The sequence below is a fragment of the Palaemon carinicauda genome, chromosome 3, assembly GCF_036898095.1.
Source record: "Palaemon carinicauda isolate YSFRI2023 chromosome 3, ASM3689809v2, whole genome shotgun sequence".
NCBI lineage: Eukaryota > Metazoa > Arthropoda > Malacostraca > Decapoda > Palaemonidae > Palaemon > Palaemon carinicauda.
Genome location: NC_090727.1, coordinates 180,602,904 through 180,619,367, shown reverse-complemented (window position 1 = coordinate 180,619,367; position 16,464 = coordinate 180,602,904). Strand labels below are relative to the sequence as shown.

The window sequence follows — 16,464 nt, the reverse complement described above, 5'->3', positions numbered from 1 at the left end:
CACATTTTAAATAGCCATTTTTGTGGTTTACTATTGCATTGGTGTGCACAATTGTCTGTGCAAACAATATTATTTTTCAGTTGATTGTACTCAAATGTAACAATAATGGTTTGAAAGAAAAATTTTATTTTTAATATTATCTTATAGTTGTAGACTTATAGCAGATAGTCTAACCATTTTACCTAATGAAAGAAGGTTTAGATGATTATTTATTTGATCCTAATTAGTGTCCAGTTGGACAAAGGAATTCTAGCTGGCACCCCTCACCCTGAGGAAGTGCACTCTACCACATCCTTTTCTTTGGGGGTGAGTTCTTGTGTTTAGTCCCACCCACCACCTTTGCCATCTCTCCTTTTACTACATTTTTGGTTACTCGTCATGCAATAAAGGATGTGGCAGGGCACACTTCTGTGGAGAATTTTTATCTAAATGTTTGAGTGGGAACTTAGTCCGGGAAAGTCTCCCTACGGCAGTTACACAAAGATCAGCAGGGGAGGATAATGAGCACTTACTCTCCAGGCACAAACACCCTGCTAATGCTTTACTGCCACAGTTTACGAACCTTCACTCTTAAATACAAAAGGGGGAGATTTTACTGTCCAGAGGCCGGAGAACTCCACACGTGAAAATAAAAGTAATTTATGGCCTACTCTAGCTTTGTCAGGTCTATAGTCATCTCACTCTTAGGCTCTGTTCCGACTCCGTCCCAGTGACCCCAATGAGATGATGGACAGGTATCTTACGTTAATGTAATTAGAGACAAAATTAAGAATGGGAGCAGCGATGTAAAGTAAAGTTTAAAAATCTAAAGATATGGATCTTTACCTTCGAAGCAGATATATTAATACAAAGTTCCTCGCTGAAACCAATTATAGACTTACTTAGGCTTACTCTTCAAATATTGGGTATTCTGTCCCGTGATCAAATATTCACAATTTACACATTAAAATAAATGAGGGAGCAAAAATGCGAAAGAGGTTTAATTAACCTAATATTGATTTATTTCACAAATTTACATTAAAAAAAACAGACATCTTAACAACACAAAAATGGTATCAAAAAAGGAATGCAAATTAAAAGCAATTCAAAATAATAAAAGTGATTTGTTAGACACGTGGTCTGCAATAATCAAAATGGGGTCGGACACGTGGCCCATGTGACCCAGAGACTGTGCTAGTCTCAAAGCAAAAGATTATATAGAAAAAATATTTACACACAATCCCACCGCACACAGTCCGAATAATGTAAATAGACCGTTCCCTATCAAGTTAAAATTAGTCTAAGCTAAACTAAAAAATGGGGGAATAACTATGGCCAATGTTGTAGTACCTGCACTCCTTTGAAGATAGTCCTATGCCTGTGATGGCTGTTGACCTGGTTGCACTTTCCACTCTTGACTGGCTCACCCCAAAAATTCTCACTTTGGCTGCAATTATGGTATACCAGGATCCTCTTCTTCTCAATCTCTCTGACCGGCAGCACTCTTCTGCGAGTTGAGTTTTTGGAGAGAGGGGTGGGGTTGAGCCAGAGGTGCACAGGTTCACTGACCAAGCAGATCAGTCAGTCATGGCGGCTTCTGAACGAATGGGCCGACACTAAGGTCGAGAGGGATCACCTAGCATCACCTTTCCAGACAGATGCGCACGGCAATCCATTGGGGGTGCCATATCGGGACTTCAGGACAGGGCAACATGTTGCAAGGAGTGCAGAGGAGGCAGGATTTTGTACTACCTGTAGATACTTTAGAGAAATCTTGCTGCTCTAAGGGAGTTTATACATACAATAACCCTACCTATTCTGGCTTGCTAAAAATTAATAGTTAATGATCAATTAGCAATGGGCTGGTGCGATGGGCATACATCTTAAAATTAACAAACCTTAATTGGTATTGAGAAATAAAAGATGCATTAATTCAGCAGTATTGAAATTTATATTTAAATTGGTTTAATGTTTAATCTCGACACACGTAGTTTGAGGAAAGAACCAACATACGCCGGGGTTATACTAAGGCCCTTTGTTGTGCGTATCTATGCTGTGACGTCACGAGCATGGCGTACACTACTGTCAACACGTTTATTCGATTTAGTTTAGAATAGTCCTCCCGATGTTTCGTTAAAGAAAACTTGATGTAGGAGAGACGTTTAAGTGGTAGTTACTGTATTAGTAAAAGAGAGCTAAAAATACGATTGAAAGAAGAAGAGTGAAGAAAAATTCTTCACAACTTCCTCAGAGTGAGGTGTACCAGGAATTCCTGCATCCAATTGTACATCTGGGAGGTATTTTCAAGAATTTTCTTTATGCAGGCCAGCTGGATCACCTTTTTTTTTTTTTTTTTAGATGAAATTCGCTTGGTTTGATTGATTTACACAGGTTCCAAAATTAATTTTTTTTTTTCACAGACAATTGTTTTAGAAAAGTGACAAACTCTATTTATAGATACAACCCACGTTTACGAAATATGCCATCTTTTAAAGTTATAACCGAAATTTACGAAATACGGGATTTTTCAAGTTGTAACCTAGGTTTACGAAAAGTACAAATTCTAAAGCTAGGAAGACTCTCATTGATTACTTTTAAATGATCACGACAAAATTAGATGTTCGTTTTTAACACATTTTCTTTACAATATCTACATGATAACATGTGAATATCATATATAACTTAATTTCATGTTCATGTTATGTTAAGGACATAAGATTTTTTTTTATTTTGTTGGTAGTGTTTATTGAAAAAAAAATGCACATTAATATTTTATTTAAAAAAAGATGTTTGTTGTATATGGGTCTCAAGAGGTATTATTATCAATGACTACGTTTGCTCTGGTAGCCTATATGGAAGAGAAAGTGATATAATGATGAACTATCTTTTTTTTATGAAAAGATATCAAATTAAATTAATAAAGATTTCAATGGCGTTGGAAGATGGCTTAGCCTGTGTGTCCCTTTCCATAGAAAAATCTTATCTGTAAGCAAGCATCTTATTACGTTCATGGTTCATCCTGATCAACTTACCAAGCCACCCGTTGAGATACTACTGCTAAAGAGTTATGGGATCCTTTGACTGGCCAGACATTACTACATTGGAACCTTCTCTCTGGTTACAGTTCATTTGCCCTTTGCCCACACATACACTGAATAGTCTGGTGTATCATTTACATATTCTCATCTTTCATCATACACCTGACACACTGAGATACCAAACAATTCTTCTTCACCCAAGGGGTTAACTACAGCCCTGTAATTGTGCACTGGCCACTTTCCTCATGGTAAGGGTAGAAAAGACTCTGTAGCTATGGTAAGCAGCTCTTCTAGGAGAAGGACACTCCAAAATCAAACCATTGTTCTCTAGTCTTGGGTAGTGCAGCTCTTCTAGGGGAAGGACACTCCAAAATCAAACTATTGTTCTCTAGTCTTGGGTAGTGCAGCTCTTCTAGGGGAAGGACACTCCAAAATCAAACCATTGTTACCTACTCTTGGGTAGTGCCATAGCTTCTATACCATGGTCTTCCACTATCTTGGGTTAGAAATCTCTTGCTTGAGGGTACACTCGGGCATACTATTCTATCTTGTTCTCTTCCTCTCGTTATTTTGAAGTTTTTATAGTTTATATATGAAAGATTTATTTTAATATTGCTATTGTTCTTAAACTTTTCTTCTAGTTTTTCCTTATTTCCTTTCCTCACTGTGCTATTTTCCCTGTTGGAGCCCTTGGGCTTAAAGCATCCTGCTTTTCCAACTATGGTTGTAGCTTAGCAAATAATAATAATAATAATAATAATAATAATAATAATAATAATAATAATAATAATAATAAGAGCAAAAGCCTCGTTATCTATTTTAGTTTATGTTCAGAGCTATTTTCTTTTATCAAAAAATTCAATCTAGTGAAAGAAAACAAACTTAGTATGGAAGACTCATGAAAAAAAAAACTATTTCAAGACTCGCAATGCTATTCAACGGAAATTATCCTACTTTCGAGTACCAATGGTAAGAAACCCATCACGTTCTCTAGCACGATGTTATATTATGATATACTTTATGTTTATCTTTTCTTCAGTTAAACCATCTTATAACTATATAAAGTCACGAGCAGATGACTCTGATCCCATTGATACCGATATGGGTAATTGCTGACACCTGGTAAGTTACGAATAATCTTTAGATAAGGTTATCATAAGGGGCGTATTTTTATGTGAATTTCATAATAGTTACATTATGAAATATCTCGCATTAGAAGTTATATAACACGCTGAACAATGTTATGGTTTATGATATTGTGATGAAATTGAAAATTGAGAAATTAGAAGGGTGGGTTCGACCGCATGTTTGCAGACGGATTTGGGTATAGTCCAAACATCTGGATGCAATCTACACCGATAGAAGAGATAATTAGATTTTTTTTCAAATATCTTTATCTAAAGGCTACCTTTGAAACTTCATAAAATTTAGATGATGAACAATTGATTACGGGTATTAAAGATTTTTCATGATTCTGACCATCCTTAACATTCAGACCTTCCCAGTCAGGACCATCCTGTTCATAATACTAGGTGTGTACTGTAGTGATTTCTAACAGCCATGCCTTCTCCATCATGAGGCTCAATACTACACAGTATTCCAGATGTTTTATTCCAGCTGTGACCAAGTTATAGAATGACGGGCTGAAGAAAAAAAGAAAAGAAAAAAAAAGCGCCCGGGGAATGTAAAAAGTGTCCGGATAAAATGAAATAGCACCCGGGGAAGATGAGATAATGCATGGAAGAAATAAAAGACGACTGGGAGAAGTTTGACATGAGAATTATCAACAAAAACATGATTGAAAGGAAAGACTTAAATGTTTTTTTAATATAAAATTATATGTGGTCTTTTATATATATATATATATATATATATATATATATATATATATATACATATATATATATATATATATATATATATATATATATATATATATATATATGTATATTTATATATATACATTCATAAATTGTGAGGACAACAAGACGAGCAGAGAGAGACTGACAGTTTACTGAACTGGCAATGGTCACCATATTACAGAGTGCGGACGGAAAAGTAGCCCGGGAGGGAAACAATTCCAACCGCCAAAATCATTGTGTTTACATTCAAAATAAATTAACAAATATCAAGGCGGTAGCCTAAGGAAATATACAGTATTATAAAGTGAAATAAAGCTTTCAAAGAGCACAACATCGTGATACAAAAATCCACTGCGCGGAACAAATAATAGTTACAATTATCAGAAAAGAGTCCAGGGGTAGGAAACACAGCAGGTAAGACGATGTCCTTACAAGTACTCCCCCACCAGTCAGCGGGCATCGGAGATGTTTGATGCGATTAATCCCTGTATCGTGGAGGGTGACTTAGTTCACCTCTGGTGCTTGAATGGAGGGGAAGGATGCTCTGCTTCGGAGGAATCGTTTTCCCCAGTCGTTGCGGTGATCTTCTTGTTGCTTTCAAGGTACACTGGTTTTAATCGGTCGATTGTCACCCGGTCTTCTTGTCCGTGGACGTTCAGGAGAAAAGATTTGGCTGTTCTTCTGATGACCTCGTAAGGGCCGCGATAAGGTCTAGTCAGGGGTTGTCGGTGAGCATCGACCCGGATGAAGACGTAGTCACAGTCATCTAGGTTCTTGGGCATGAAGTGTCTGGTCCTGTCCTCGTATGTTTACAGGCATGGTCTGAATTTCCCGGCGATCTCTCTCAGGTGATCTAGCTTGGTGTCATCGGTAGTTGCAGGGAAGAACTCGCCAGGGACTGTAAGCTCCTCATCGTAGACCTTCTCCGCAGGGGAAAGTTTGCCATCTGCCCTGGGAGCAGTGCGAAGACCAAGGAGGACCCATGGGAGTTGCGCTTTCCAATGTTCATCCGTACATCTCCCCATCAGAGCTGCCTTGAGTGTGCGGTGAGTTCTCTCGACCATGCCGTTCGCTGCAGGGTTGTATGCCGTGGTGCTGTGGAGTGTTGTTCCCATCAGGTTTGCCAGAAAGAGCCAGAGGTATGACAAGAAGGCAGAACCTCGGTCCATCGGGATATTGTAGGGGACGCCGAAGCGGCTGATCCAACTAGACAGGAGAGCTTCGGCGCAGGCATGGGTGGTAGGTTCGGACATCGGAGTTGCTTCTAACCATCTAGTGGAGCGGTCGATGATCATCAGGAGGTATCTTGCAGAACCTGAAGGCGGCAGCGGTCATATGACGTCCACGTGGATGTGTCTGAATCGTCTCTTGTGTTGGGGAAAATCGTCGACTCTCGACTCAGTATGGCGGTTGACCTTACTCGTCTGGCAGTTAATGCAGGTTCTCGGCCACTCACGAGCATCTCTCTTGATTTCTGGCCAGATGAATTTCTCGGATAGAAGACGGGCTGTAGTGCGACCCGAGGGGTATGATAATCCGTGAATGACGTTTAAGATCTTCCTTCTACAGGAGGCGGGAATCCATGGGCGTGGGCTGGTGTCGCAGAGGATGGTTTCCCCGGCCGGGCCGAGGGAAATGTCCTTCATCTGTAGTGTTGATACTGTCGGACGATATGGGCCTCTGGGTCGTTTTACTATTCTACAGCGAGGTTGGCGTAGTTGATCCCCAGGTGGACTGCGTTGATCTCGATCCTGGAGAGGCCGAATTCCACGATGGCTGTCAGGTGTCATTGCTGGCAAGAGGACCATGCGTTTGAAGACTTCGTGAAAGCGTGGATCAGGCGCTGGTGGTACGTCACGATGGTGAAGGGGGTCCCTTCAAGCATGTGTCTGAAGTGGCGGACGGCGAGGTAGATGGCGAGGAGCTCCCTGTCGAAAGTGCTGTACCTGGTTTCCGCAGGTTTGAGTTTCTTGCTGAAGAAGGCCAAGGGCTGCAGGTAACTGTTGACAATCTCTTCGAGGACAGCACCACAGGTGACGTTGCTGGCGTCGGTGGTCAACTTCAGGGGGCCGCTGTCGTCATGGTACACCAGGGTGGTGGCTTCGGCGAGGACGGCCTTCGTCCTGTTGAAGGAGCGTTGCTGCAGGGGACCCCAGACAAGCTTCTTGGCTTTTCCCTTCAGGACGTCGTTGAGGGGAGTCAGGATGTAAGCGATGTTGGGGAGGAGGCCACGGTAGTAGTTTACCATCCCCAAAAACTCCTGATGGTCGTTGGGGTTGGGTAGGTTTTCACGGCGTCCACCTTGGTCGATGTGGGCTTCATGCCCGCTGCGGATATATGATGTCCGAGGAAGTCCACCCTCTCGGTGCCGAATGTGCACTTGTCGAAGCGCACGATCAAACCGTTCTCCTGAAGGTGTTTCAGCACAGCGTGGACGTGTCTCCAGTGTTCCTCTTTCGTCCTAGAGAAGATTAAGATGTCGTTCACATAGTAGACGCAGAAGGGCAGGTCCCCCAGGAGGCTGCCCATCAATCATTGAAACGTGGCCCCAGCATTGTGTAGGCCCAAGGTTGAATACAAGAAGTTGTAGGAGCCGAACGGCGTTATGATGGTGGTCTTAGGCAAGTCCTCTGGGAACACAGGAACCTGAAAGCATGATTTAAGAAGGTCCATTTTAGTAAAAATTTTTGCCCCATGAAGGGCGCTGGTAAGGTCTTGCATGTTCAGCAGAGGGTAGTGGTCTGGCGTTGTGATGAGATTAAGGCGCCGGTAGTCACTGCAGGGCCTCCATGTCCCGTCCGGTTTCTTCACCATGTGGAGCGGAGACGCCCAAGGGCTGGAAGCCTTCTTGCATATTGCCATCCGTTCCATGTCTTCAAAGGTACGTTTAGCATCTCTCAGCTTCTGTGGCGGGAGGCGGCGGAACTTGGTGTGTGTGGGAGGTCCCGTTGTGTTGATGTGGTGGTAGACCCCGTGTTTGGAGGGAGATCCCGGCGACTGTCTAAGTTCCGGCTTGAAAACATCGGGGAACTCCTGAAGAAGGGCAGCGTAGGGCTGCGCTACGACGGCAGAGATGGGTGTGATACCCGGACCACCTTGTAGTGGGCGGGTTCGGCATGTCCCGGTGTCGATGAGACGTTTCCCGGCGACGTCGACGAGTAGGCCATGGTGAGCAAGGAAGTCAGAACCGAGGAGTGTGTGTCTGACGTCAGCGATGGCGAAGGGCCAAGAGTAAAATCTGCCCATGATTAAGATTTTAAGCACCCTAGTCCCATAACACCGTATGGGAGATCCGTTGGTGGCGATGAGCGAGGGGGCATCACTGCTAGGCACCCGGTTTAGGTCGGCCTGTGAGGGAGGGAATGTTGATTGCATACAGCTGGTATCAACCATAAGCCTACGGTTGGATACGGCGTCGAGGATGTAGAATCTGATCTTGCCGTGATCTGCTACTGTGGCTACGGTTGATGTCGGTTGTGGCTGGCATCGGAATTTTTTCGGGAATTTGCAGGGGAGTCTGCACTTCGCTGTGTTGCTCCCAAAATGCTGGTGGTAGAAACACCAAGTCGGGTTCGGTCTATGGTTCTGCTGCATCGGCTGTGAAGGTTTCTTCATCAAGGCGAGGATTTTGTTTTCGTCAGCAGAGGGCTCTGCCGAGGAGTCGAGGGATGAGCAGCTGAAGGAGGATGATGCGCCAAGGTGGGATGCCTTGGAGGCTTCGTATAACTTCTGTGCCCTTGACAGGAGGTCATGTCAGATATACTCATCGTTTTCTGCCTCACGAAATGAAGTGTGGGATAAAGCCAAAAGACGTCGTTAAACGTTAATGGCAAGAGGAGATATACGAAGGTAACGCAGCCGTAATTAGTCCGTTAATGGCAAGCCAAAACTGCTTTGTGTTACCAACATCTCCAGGGTCACCAGTTGTGAGGACAACAAGATGAGCAGAGAGAGACTGACAATTTATTGAACAGAAAAGTAGCCTGGGAGGGAAACATTTCCAACCGCCAAAATCATTGTGTTTTTATTCAAAATAGATTAACAAATATCAAGGCGGTAGCCTAAGGACATATACAGTATTATACATTAAAATAAAGCTCTCAACATTTTAATACAAAAATCCACTGCGTGGAACAAATAATTAAGTTACAATTATCAGAAAAGAGTCCATGGGGAGGAAACACGGCAGATAAGACGATGTCCTTACAATATATATATTGTGGAGAAACGTATTTGTTTTTATCTGATTGTTGAGTGGGAACTTGTCATTCCGGGAAAGTCTCCCTACATCGGTTTAGCAAAGATCAGCAGGGGAGGAAAAGTAGCGCTATCACTTAAGGCACAAACACCCTGCTAATAATTTTGATGACGTAGTACAGGTACCTTCACTACTCTGCCCAGAGACCTGACAACTCCACACGTGAAAATAAAGTAATTCGATGGCCTACTCTAGCTTTGTCAGGTCTAAGGTGATCCACACTATTAGGCTCTGTTTCGGCTCCATCCCAGGGACCCCAGTGAGATGGTGGACAGGAATTTCATGTTAAGTAATTATTGAGACAATGGCAATGAATGGGAGCAGTTACGTATTGTAAAGTAAAAGTTAAAGATATGGATCTTTACCTTCGAAGCATGTAGATTAAATACTAAGTCACTTGCTAACACACTAATACTCTTAAAGTATTCAGACTTACATACTCCTTCCAACATATCGGATATAATGTCCCGAGATTATATATTCATAAAAGACATAATCAAAGAAATGATGGAGTAAAAATACGAAGGCATGATTAACATAATCTTGCTTTATTATAAAAATTTACATTGAAACAAACGGACATCTTAACATCAAGTAAAAGGGATCAAACACAAAATGTGATAAAAGGAAATGCAAAATAATAAAAAATATGGCTGCTTAGACTCGTGGTCTTCTGCAATGATTAATGATTGAAATGGGGTCTGACACACGGCCCTGTGACCCAAGACTGTGCTAGTCTCTGAAGCAAAAGTTATATGTAAAATCTGTACACAAAATCCCACGCACACAGCCCGAAATATGTAAAAAGCCAACCAAACCTAAATCAAGTAAAAATTAGTTTAAGCTAAAGTGGGGGAAAACTAAGTGGCCACGTGTTTTTACCTGCACTCCTTACTTGGAAGACAGTCCTTGTCCTCAAATGGCTGTTGATTAAATTGCCGTTGGCCGAATGGTTTACACAGTTTGCACCCTTGACTAGCCCACCCCTGGAATCCTCACTTTTGGTAGATAGGGTTTACCAGACTCGTATTATTTTGTTTGGTGCGAGTCAAGTTCGGGGGGGGGGGATGAGCCAGAAGTGCACAGATTAACTGACCAGGTCAGTCAGCCGGTCACAACTATGGCTCCTGTATGAATGGGCCAACCCTTAGGTTGCCGGGTTCACCGGTCTTCACCTTTCAAAACAGGTGAGAGTCATTGTGTGTAGAATAACACACTTGAGGTGCCATATCGTAACGATAGTGCAGGGCAATGTATTGTTGTAAGGAGTAAGAAGGAGGCAGGATTTTGTACAAAATACTTAGAGAAATCTTGCTGCTCTAAGGGAGTATAGATATACGATAATCCTACCTATTCTGGCTTGCTGAAAATTAGTTTAAATAAGAAATTAGCAATGGGCTGGTGCGATGGGCATACATCTTAAAATTAACATACTTTAATTAGTACTGTGATAAAAGCTGCATTTAAGTCAGCAGCATTAAAATTATATTCAAAACCAGTGTAATAATTTATCTCGACACGTACTTTGAGGAAAGAACCATTGTATACCGGCGGAAGGCTTTTGCTGTGCGATTCTACACTGTGATGTCACGAATATGGCGTACGCTATTGTCAACAAGTTTAGTTAGTTTAAAGTAGTTCTCCCGATGTTTCAGTAAAGAAAGCATAAAGTAAGTGTGAGAACAAAAGTTTAAGGGGCAACTACAAAGGGAAGAATATGAGTGAAGAAAAATTCTTCACACCTTGGGGATAAAGGGAAAAAGAAAGGAGAGAAGGGTCAGTTCTGGCAAATGAGATTCAATTACTTGTTAGTTCGCGCGAGATAAACCTACTGGATGAACAATTGAGTGAAGTCGGTATTCACATCAACGTCCGTTTAAAGTTAAAAAACGCTGTTAGCGTTAATTAAATTCAATCAAGTTAAAGTTATGTATGAATGTGAATGTGGGGAAAACTGATCTCGCAGGCAATGCTTCATGGAAGCGTTAAGATAAGTAAATGAGCAGTGTTAACTTTAGACGTACGATGCATGGGTAATTATATTATTAAAAGTAAAGTACACAATTCTTCCAACCCAAGGGGTAAGGATAGAGCAAACAAAATGTGAGCCAATAACAGTCAAGTTCAGCAACAAGTCCGGCCAATCACAAATTCAAAATTATGGGGGTGAATCCCAGTCCCAGTCTGACATCCAACTTTTAAAATAAAATGTTTTTACAATTAAAGTGACTGGCGTAATGAATATTTCGCATTCGACAAATGAGAAAGGGAGAAAATCTACTTCCTTCTCGGCGTTAAAAGGTGAATAATTATCTGACACTAGTTTGATTGACAAACAGAGACAAACTAGGTCCATGGGGAAATCGTAATTCTGACCGCGAGTCTTGGATGTCGTCTTGAAGGGAAACGTTGGAAAGTGAGGCATTAAAAGTACAAGTTATATTCAGAACAAGTTGAAGAATGTCAGGGGATTGTAGTAACGACGTGACAAATTGTCAAGGCAAAAATTAAATTTATGTTTTGAAGTTAAAGCAAGGGATTGACTGAAAAAATGCTGCTGAATGACTTGGCAAAAATAATAAACGTTTAAAGTGACGCCATATATAACTGAAGGAAAAATTTAAATGATGTTCTTGTTACTGTAGTCCTCAAACAATGTTAATCGTAAACAAGCTTTAAGTTACCGCACTAGATCTTATTGTGTGACCTTCGCTAAATCTGCTGGCTGGGGAAAAGGTTCCTTTCTGACTGCTAAAGTCTTAAGGTTGCGATTACATGGCTGTTTCTGCGAGCAGGTTTCAAATTCTGGCGTGGATGTTTTATCGTCAACGTGGGATGGAGCGGAAGTTACGAGCTTGAGAATGGGACAATCAGGCAAAGAGAGCACTGGTCCGTGGGATGGTACGGGCTTAATGAATTAATTTATCGGTACAGGCCTTTGCTGGCCTTCACGCTGACAGTAAGGTTGGGCAGCATCGTCGCCACCACTATGGGGTCCATATTGAGACAATGAACGATATTTCTTCCGGGACCCACTGTCAAAGGCAGTATAGCCAGAAAAGTTTGAGGTCGATCAAACGCTGACTTAAGGGACTGACGTAAATTTACTAATTGTGTGCCGTGCTGGCAACATAGTATTAAAATTTGAAGATATAACGGGTTGGAGAAAAGATGCAAAACTATGAGGTCCGTGCTTGACTGCCGAGACATTAAGGGTGTCAACTAGATGACATTAAGGGCACTTACAATAGGACATATCACTGAAGTTGTCGCCCTCGTCGAAAAACAAGACTGATTGGGTTTAATGGTTAAAATGGGATGAGCCATTAGTCTATTAAAAGCAATTTTTTTTTTTCCATGAATAGGCAGCAAGCATGCTAGGAAAATCGACTGAAGCGAGAGCATGAAGTGCTAAGTCTGCGTCCTCACAAACAAATGTGAATTTTAATTCCTGTCCCTTAAGCCGAGCATTAATCTCCTCTGGGCTGAGCAGTTCAGCCTTAAGGCGGCCATACACGTACGCGACTGGCATGGGGTTTGTCCTGCCGGGAGTAGCTCCAGTCCACTTGGGTATTGCCCATACACGTAGATGACTTGCTCTACTCACATTTTGAGAGGGCAGATGAAATATGCAGTGGCCGTGCTCCTTTCAGTCCTGTAGTGTCCTGATACAGTGAGTGTGTTTGACATCATGACACCAAGTAAAAGGAAAATAAGTGCGGTAATGGTCATAGCACTCCTGCATGATGAATACGAACATGACATTTGCAAGAAAAGTCGTAAAGTATGGATGAAGCCATGGCTGAGAAAGAGAGAAAACTTTTATCATATGACGTTATTGAAAGAATTAAAGGAAAATAATCCGGAGGATTATAGAAATTATTTGAGAATGACTGATAATGCCTTCCGAGATCTTTTATCCCTTGTGTCTCCAAAAATTACAAAGAAGGATACGGTTATGAGGAAGTCTATTCCTGCCGAAGAAAGGTTAATTGCCACATTGAGGTTCCTAGCAACAGGCCGATCATTGGAAGATCTCAAGTTTTCGACAGGCATATCGGCACAAGCGTTGGGACACATCATATCCGAGACATGTCAAGCAATATATGATGCTTTGAGGAATGAATATTTAAAGGTAAGCAAAATATAATGAACTTGTAGTATTTTATTTTGAACATTACTGAATGGTAGTATTTTATTTTGAACATCACTGAATGGTAACATTAATACGACGTCAGAGAATTCATTCATATTATAGTTATAAAATTGTCATGTAAATTCTTTAATGTAAATCATAATGAGATGTTTTAGACATTACTGGATAACATCAGTACGACGTCAAAGATTTCAGATAATTATGAACTGTTGTAATTATGTTTTGCAATGTCAAAGAATTCTTATAAACTTATTTATTTACATCATAATGAGATATATGAAGAAAAATCTTCCTCTTGCCCACTAGCTGGTAAATTTGTAGAATGTAAAGTCTCCCTAGTGTTCATCTGATTTTTATTTGCAAGGGAAAATTGAGAGGAAACCATATTCTGTGAACATTTATACAATATTTCCATGATTTGCTTCTCTGCCAAAACACGTTGTTGGTCATTAAGCTGCCTCAACCTTGTTGCCACAAATTTACCGAAAAAAATCTAATTCATCATCATCTTCTGCATCAAGATACTTCTCTGCTTTTTCAAGGAGTCTTTGCTTTGGAAATTCAAGATGGCGTTTTTTCTTATTACGAGATACATGAACATGTGTCTTGAAAGAAGACGCAGCTGCCCCTGAATTCTCAGCTGTCCCAGATATCTCTAAACAGGCGGAACTAGGCCTAGATGGTTCCGGTGTAGATTCCCCTGCAGTATCTGAAGATATTTCTTCATCACCCTGAAATAAATTGTGAAATGTAAACACAATATAATTAGTCACAATTGATATGTGTGCGTGTGTGTGTGATATTGATTAACATATGCATGTGTTTTCAAATTTGCCACTTTTTTTTTTTCTTTGAAGTTCCCTACAACCAGTGGAGAGTGGAAAAAAATTGCCGATGACTTCTATCTCTTATGGAATTTTCCCAATTGTGGTGGAGCAATTGATGGCAAACATGTATCTATTGTACCCCCTTCTAACAGTGGATCATATTACTTCAATTATAAAGGTTACTTCAGCGTCGTTCTCATGGCAATAGTAAATGCTAATTTAGAGTTTTTGATGGTTGATGTGGGCAAGAATGGTCGCATTTCAGATGGAGGAATAATTGAAGACACCGTTTTTCACAAAAAGTTAATAGAAGGTACTTTAAATTTGCCCCAAAATAATGAAACCAAATATGGTTTGAACTTCGTGTTTATAGGGGACGAAGCTTTTGCGCTTCACGAGCACTTGCTAAAACCTTTCCCCCAGAGAGAATTAACTTATGAAAAGAAAATTTACAATTACAGACTCTCTCGCGCCAGACGAGTAGTCGAAAATGCGTTTGGTGTACTATCCAATGTATTTCGAGTTTTCCACACATCCATCGCCTTGAAACCAGAAAAAATTGACCGTGTTGTTTTGGCAAGCTGTGTACTTCATAATTTCTTACGGAGAAATTGCAGGAATTCCTACACTCCTCTAAATATGACTGACTTTGAAAACATTGAAAGTGGCATTGTATCGGATGCAGACTGGAGAAAGGACTCAAATGATGCCCACTTCACAAATCTTCAGGCATTAGGTCAACGAAATGCCAGTGATGCAGCCAAAAATGCTAGGCTGTCATATGTTGCATATTTCAATGGTGATGGCAAAGTACCATGGCAAGATAGACTGATAAAATAATGTTATGTACCAATACAATGCATGTAGAGTATACAGTGTGTTTAATAAATAAATATAGTGTGTGTATTGAAACTAAATAAATGTCTACTCACTTTTGGGTCTGCGGGTTTTTCTTGAGAATCCTGATTTTGTTGATCTTGCAAGTTCGAGGTTGATTCCCGAGGAGTTTCTTGGTCTGCTGTAAATAGCAATAAATCAAAATACCACAACTTGGGCACATATACCTCTTCTTCTCCTGCACCCGATTTCTTCGATTCCCGAATTTTTTTCAACTCTTTCCGAAATGATCCCCTGAATGTGGCAATTTTGGCTTTCACAAAATCTATGCTTGCATCTGTATCTATTTTTTTACATAATTCCAGTAATTGCTCATAAGCTGCTCCTCTTTTTACTCTATTGGAATAATCCGGACTTCGTATTTTCCACAAGCAAGGAAGTGCTCTGTACAGCTCCAAAAACTCACGAATGAAATCGTGAGGTAAATACTTGACTGACTGCGACATCCTTTCACGACAGCAGTACTGACCCGACTCCTACGAGGAAAAAAATAGGGCGATCGAGTCTGAGTACTCTGCAGGTATTGTACATGTTCAAACTTTGCCTCAGTCCTTCCCAAAACCCACAGCGCGACGCGCCAATCAGTTCAACATGCTGAAAGGACGACGCGACAGGCCTGGCTCGACAGGACTGGCATCAATAGGCCCCATACACGTTAAAGACTGACCGGTTCGCGCCAGTCGCTATGAAATCCGCGCGCCAGTCGCGTACGTGTATGGCCACCTTTAGGCGGTGGAGGGTTGCTTACATTATGTGTGAAGTCCCCCATCTTGGATTAACCATGTTTGATGAACAGATTCAGTCAAAGCAAACAAAGGGTAAATCTGAGTTTTCAAAGGAACATGAACGTGAAACTTTACAAATTTGCAAGCGGGATAAATTAATATAAAAAATTACTCATACTGGAAAAAAATGGTTAAATGATAAAACAAAATGTGAATCGCAAAATTACTTTAAAATTCGAACGGCCGGGCCAGCTAAGCAGACAATGTCCAGGTTACGTGATATTGAAAAATTTACTACTGAATTATATACGCGTGTGGTGATAAATGACTGAATCGAATTACTTACAAGAAGCAAAACATGTTGGAGAGCGCATGGGCTTATTGTAATAAAGATTTAAGTTGAAAGTCAAAATTACGTGTCGAGGCTGACACTTGCTGTGACGGTTTCACGGTTGCGGGCGCCCTAAGGCGAATGCAGAACAATTAAAAAGAATAAATGGGCACACGAGGCAACAACTGAAATGTAAAAATGCACTCTCGTAGAAGCTAAATAAATATAAAATTTCCCTCACGCAGAGTTAAAAGAAAATCTCCTCGCTAAAAGGACAAGACAAAACAAAAAATCTTATGAAAAGAACAAATGAATCTACACTTACAAACAGACAAAGATATATTCCCTCATGGGGAGGTAACACAAAAATATCACTCAGAGGACAAACGTT

General features: G+C 41.0%; 1 protein-coding gene and 1 pseudogene across 1 annotated transcript; one reads left to right on the top strand and one right to left on the bottom strand.

The window, feature by feature from the left end:
• Nucleotides 1–13,109: 13,109 nt before the first annotated feature.
• Nucleotides 13,110–15,057, top strand: LOC137638128 (uncharacterized). The gene is made up of 2 exons (XM_068370218.1): nucleotides 13,110–13,272; nucleotides 14,151–15,057. The coding sequence occupies exon 2, from the start codon at nucleotides 14,319–14,321 to the stop codon at nucleotides 14,958–14,960; it is 642 nt and encodes a 213-aa protein (XP_068226319.1). The 5' UTR covers nucleotides 13,110–13,272; nucleotides 14,151–14,318; the 3' UTR covers nucleotides 14,961–15,057.
• Nucleotides 13,279–15,691, bottom strand: LOC137638127 (uncharacterized; annotated as a pseudogene).
• Nucleotides 15,692–16,464: the final 773 nt, after the last annotated feature.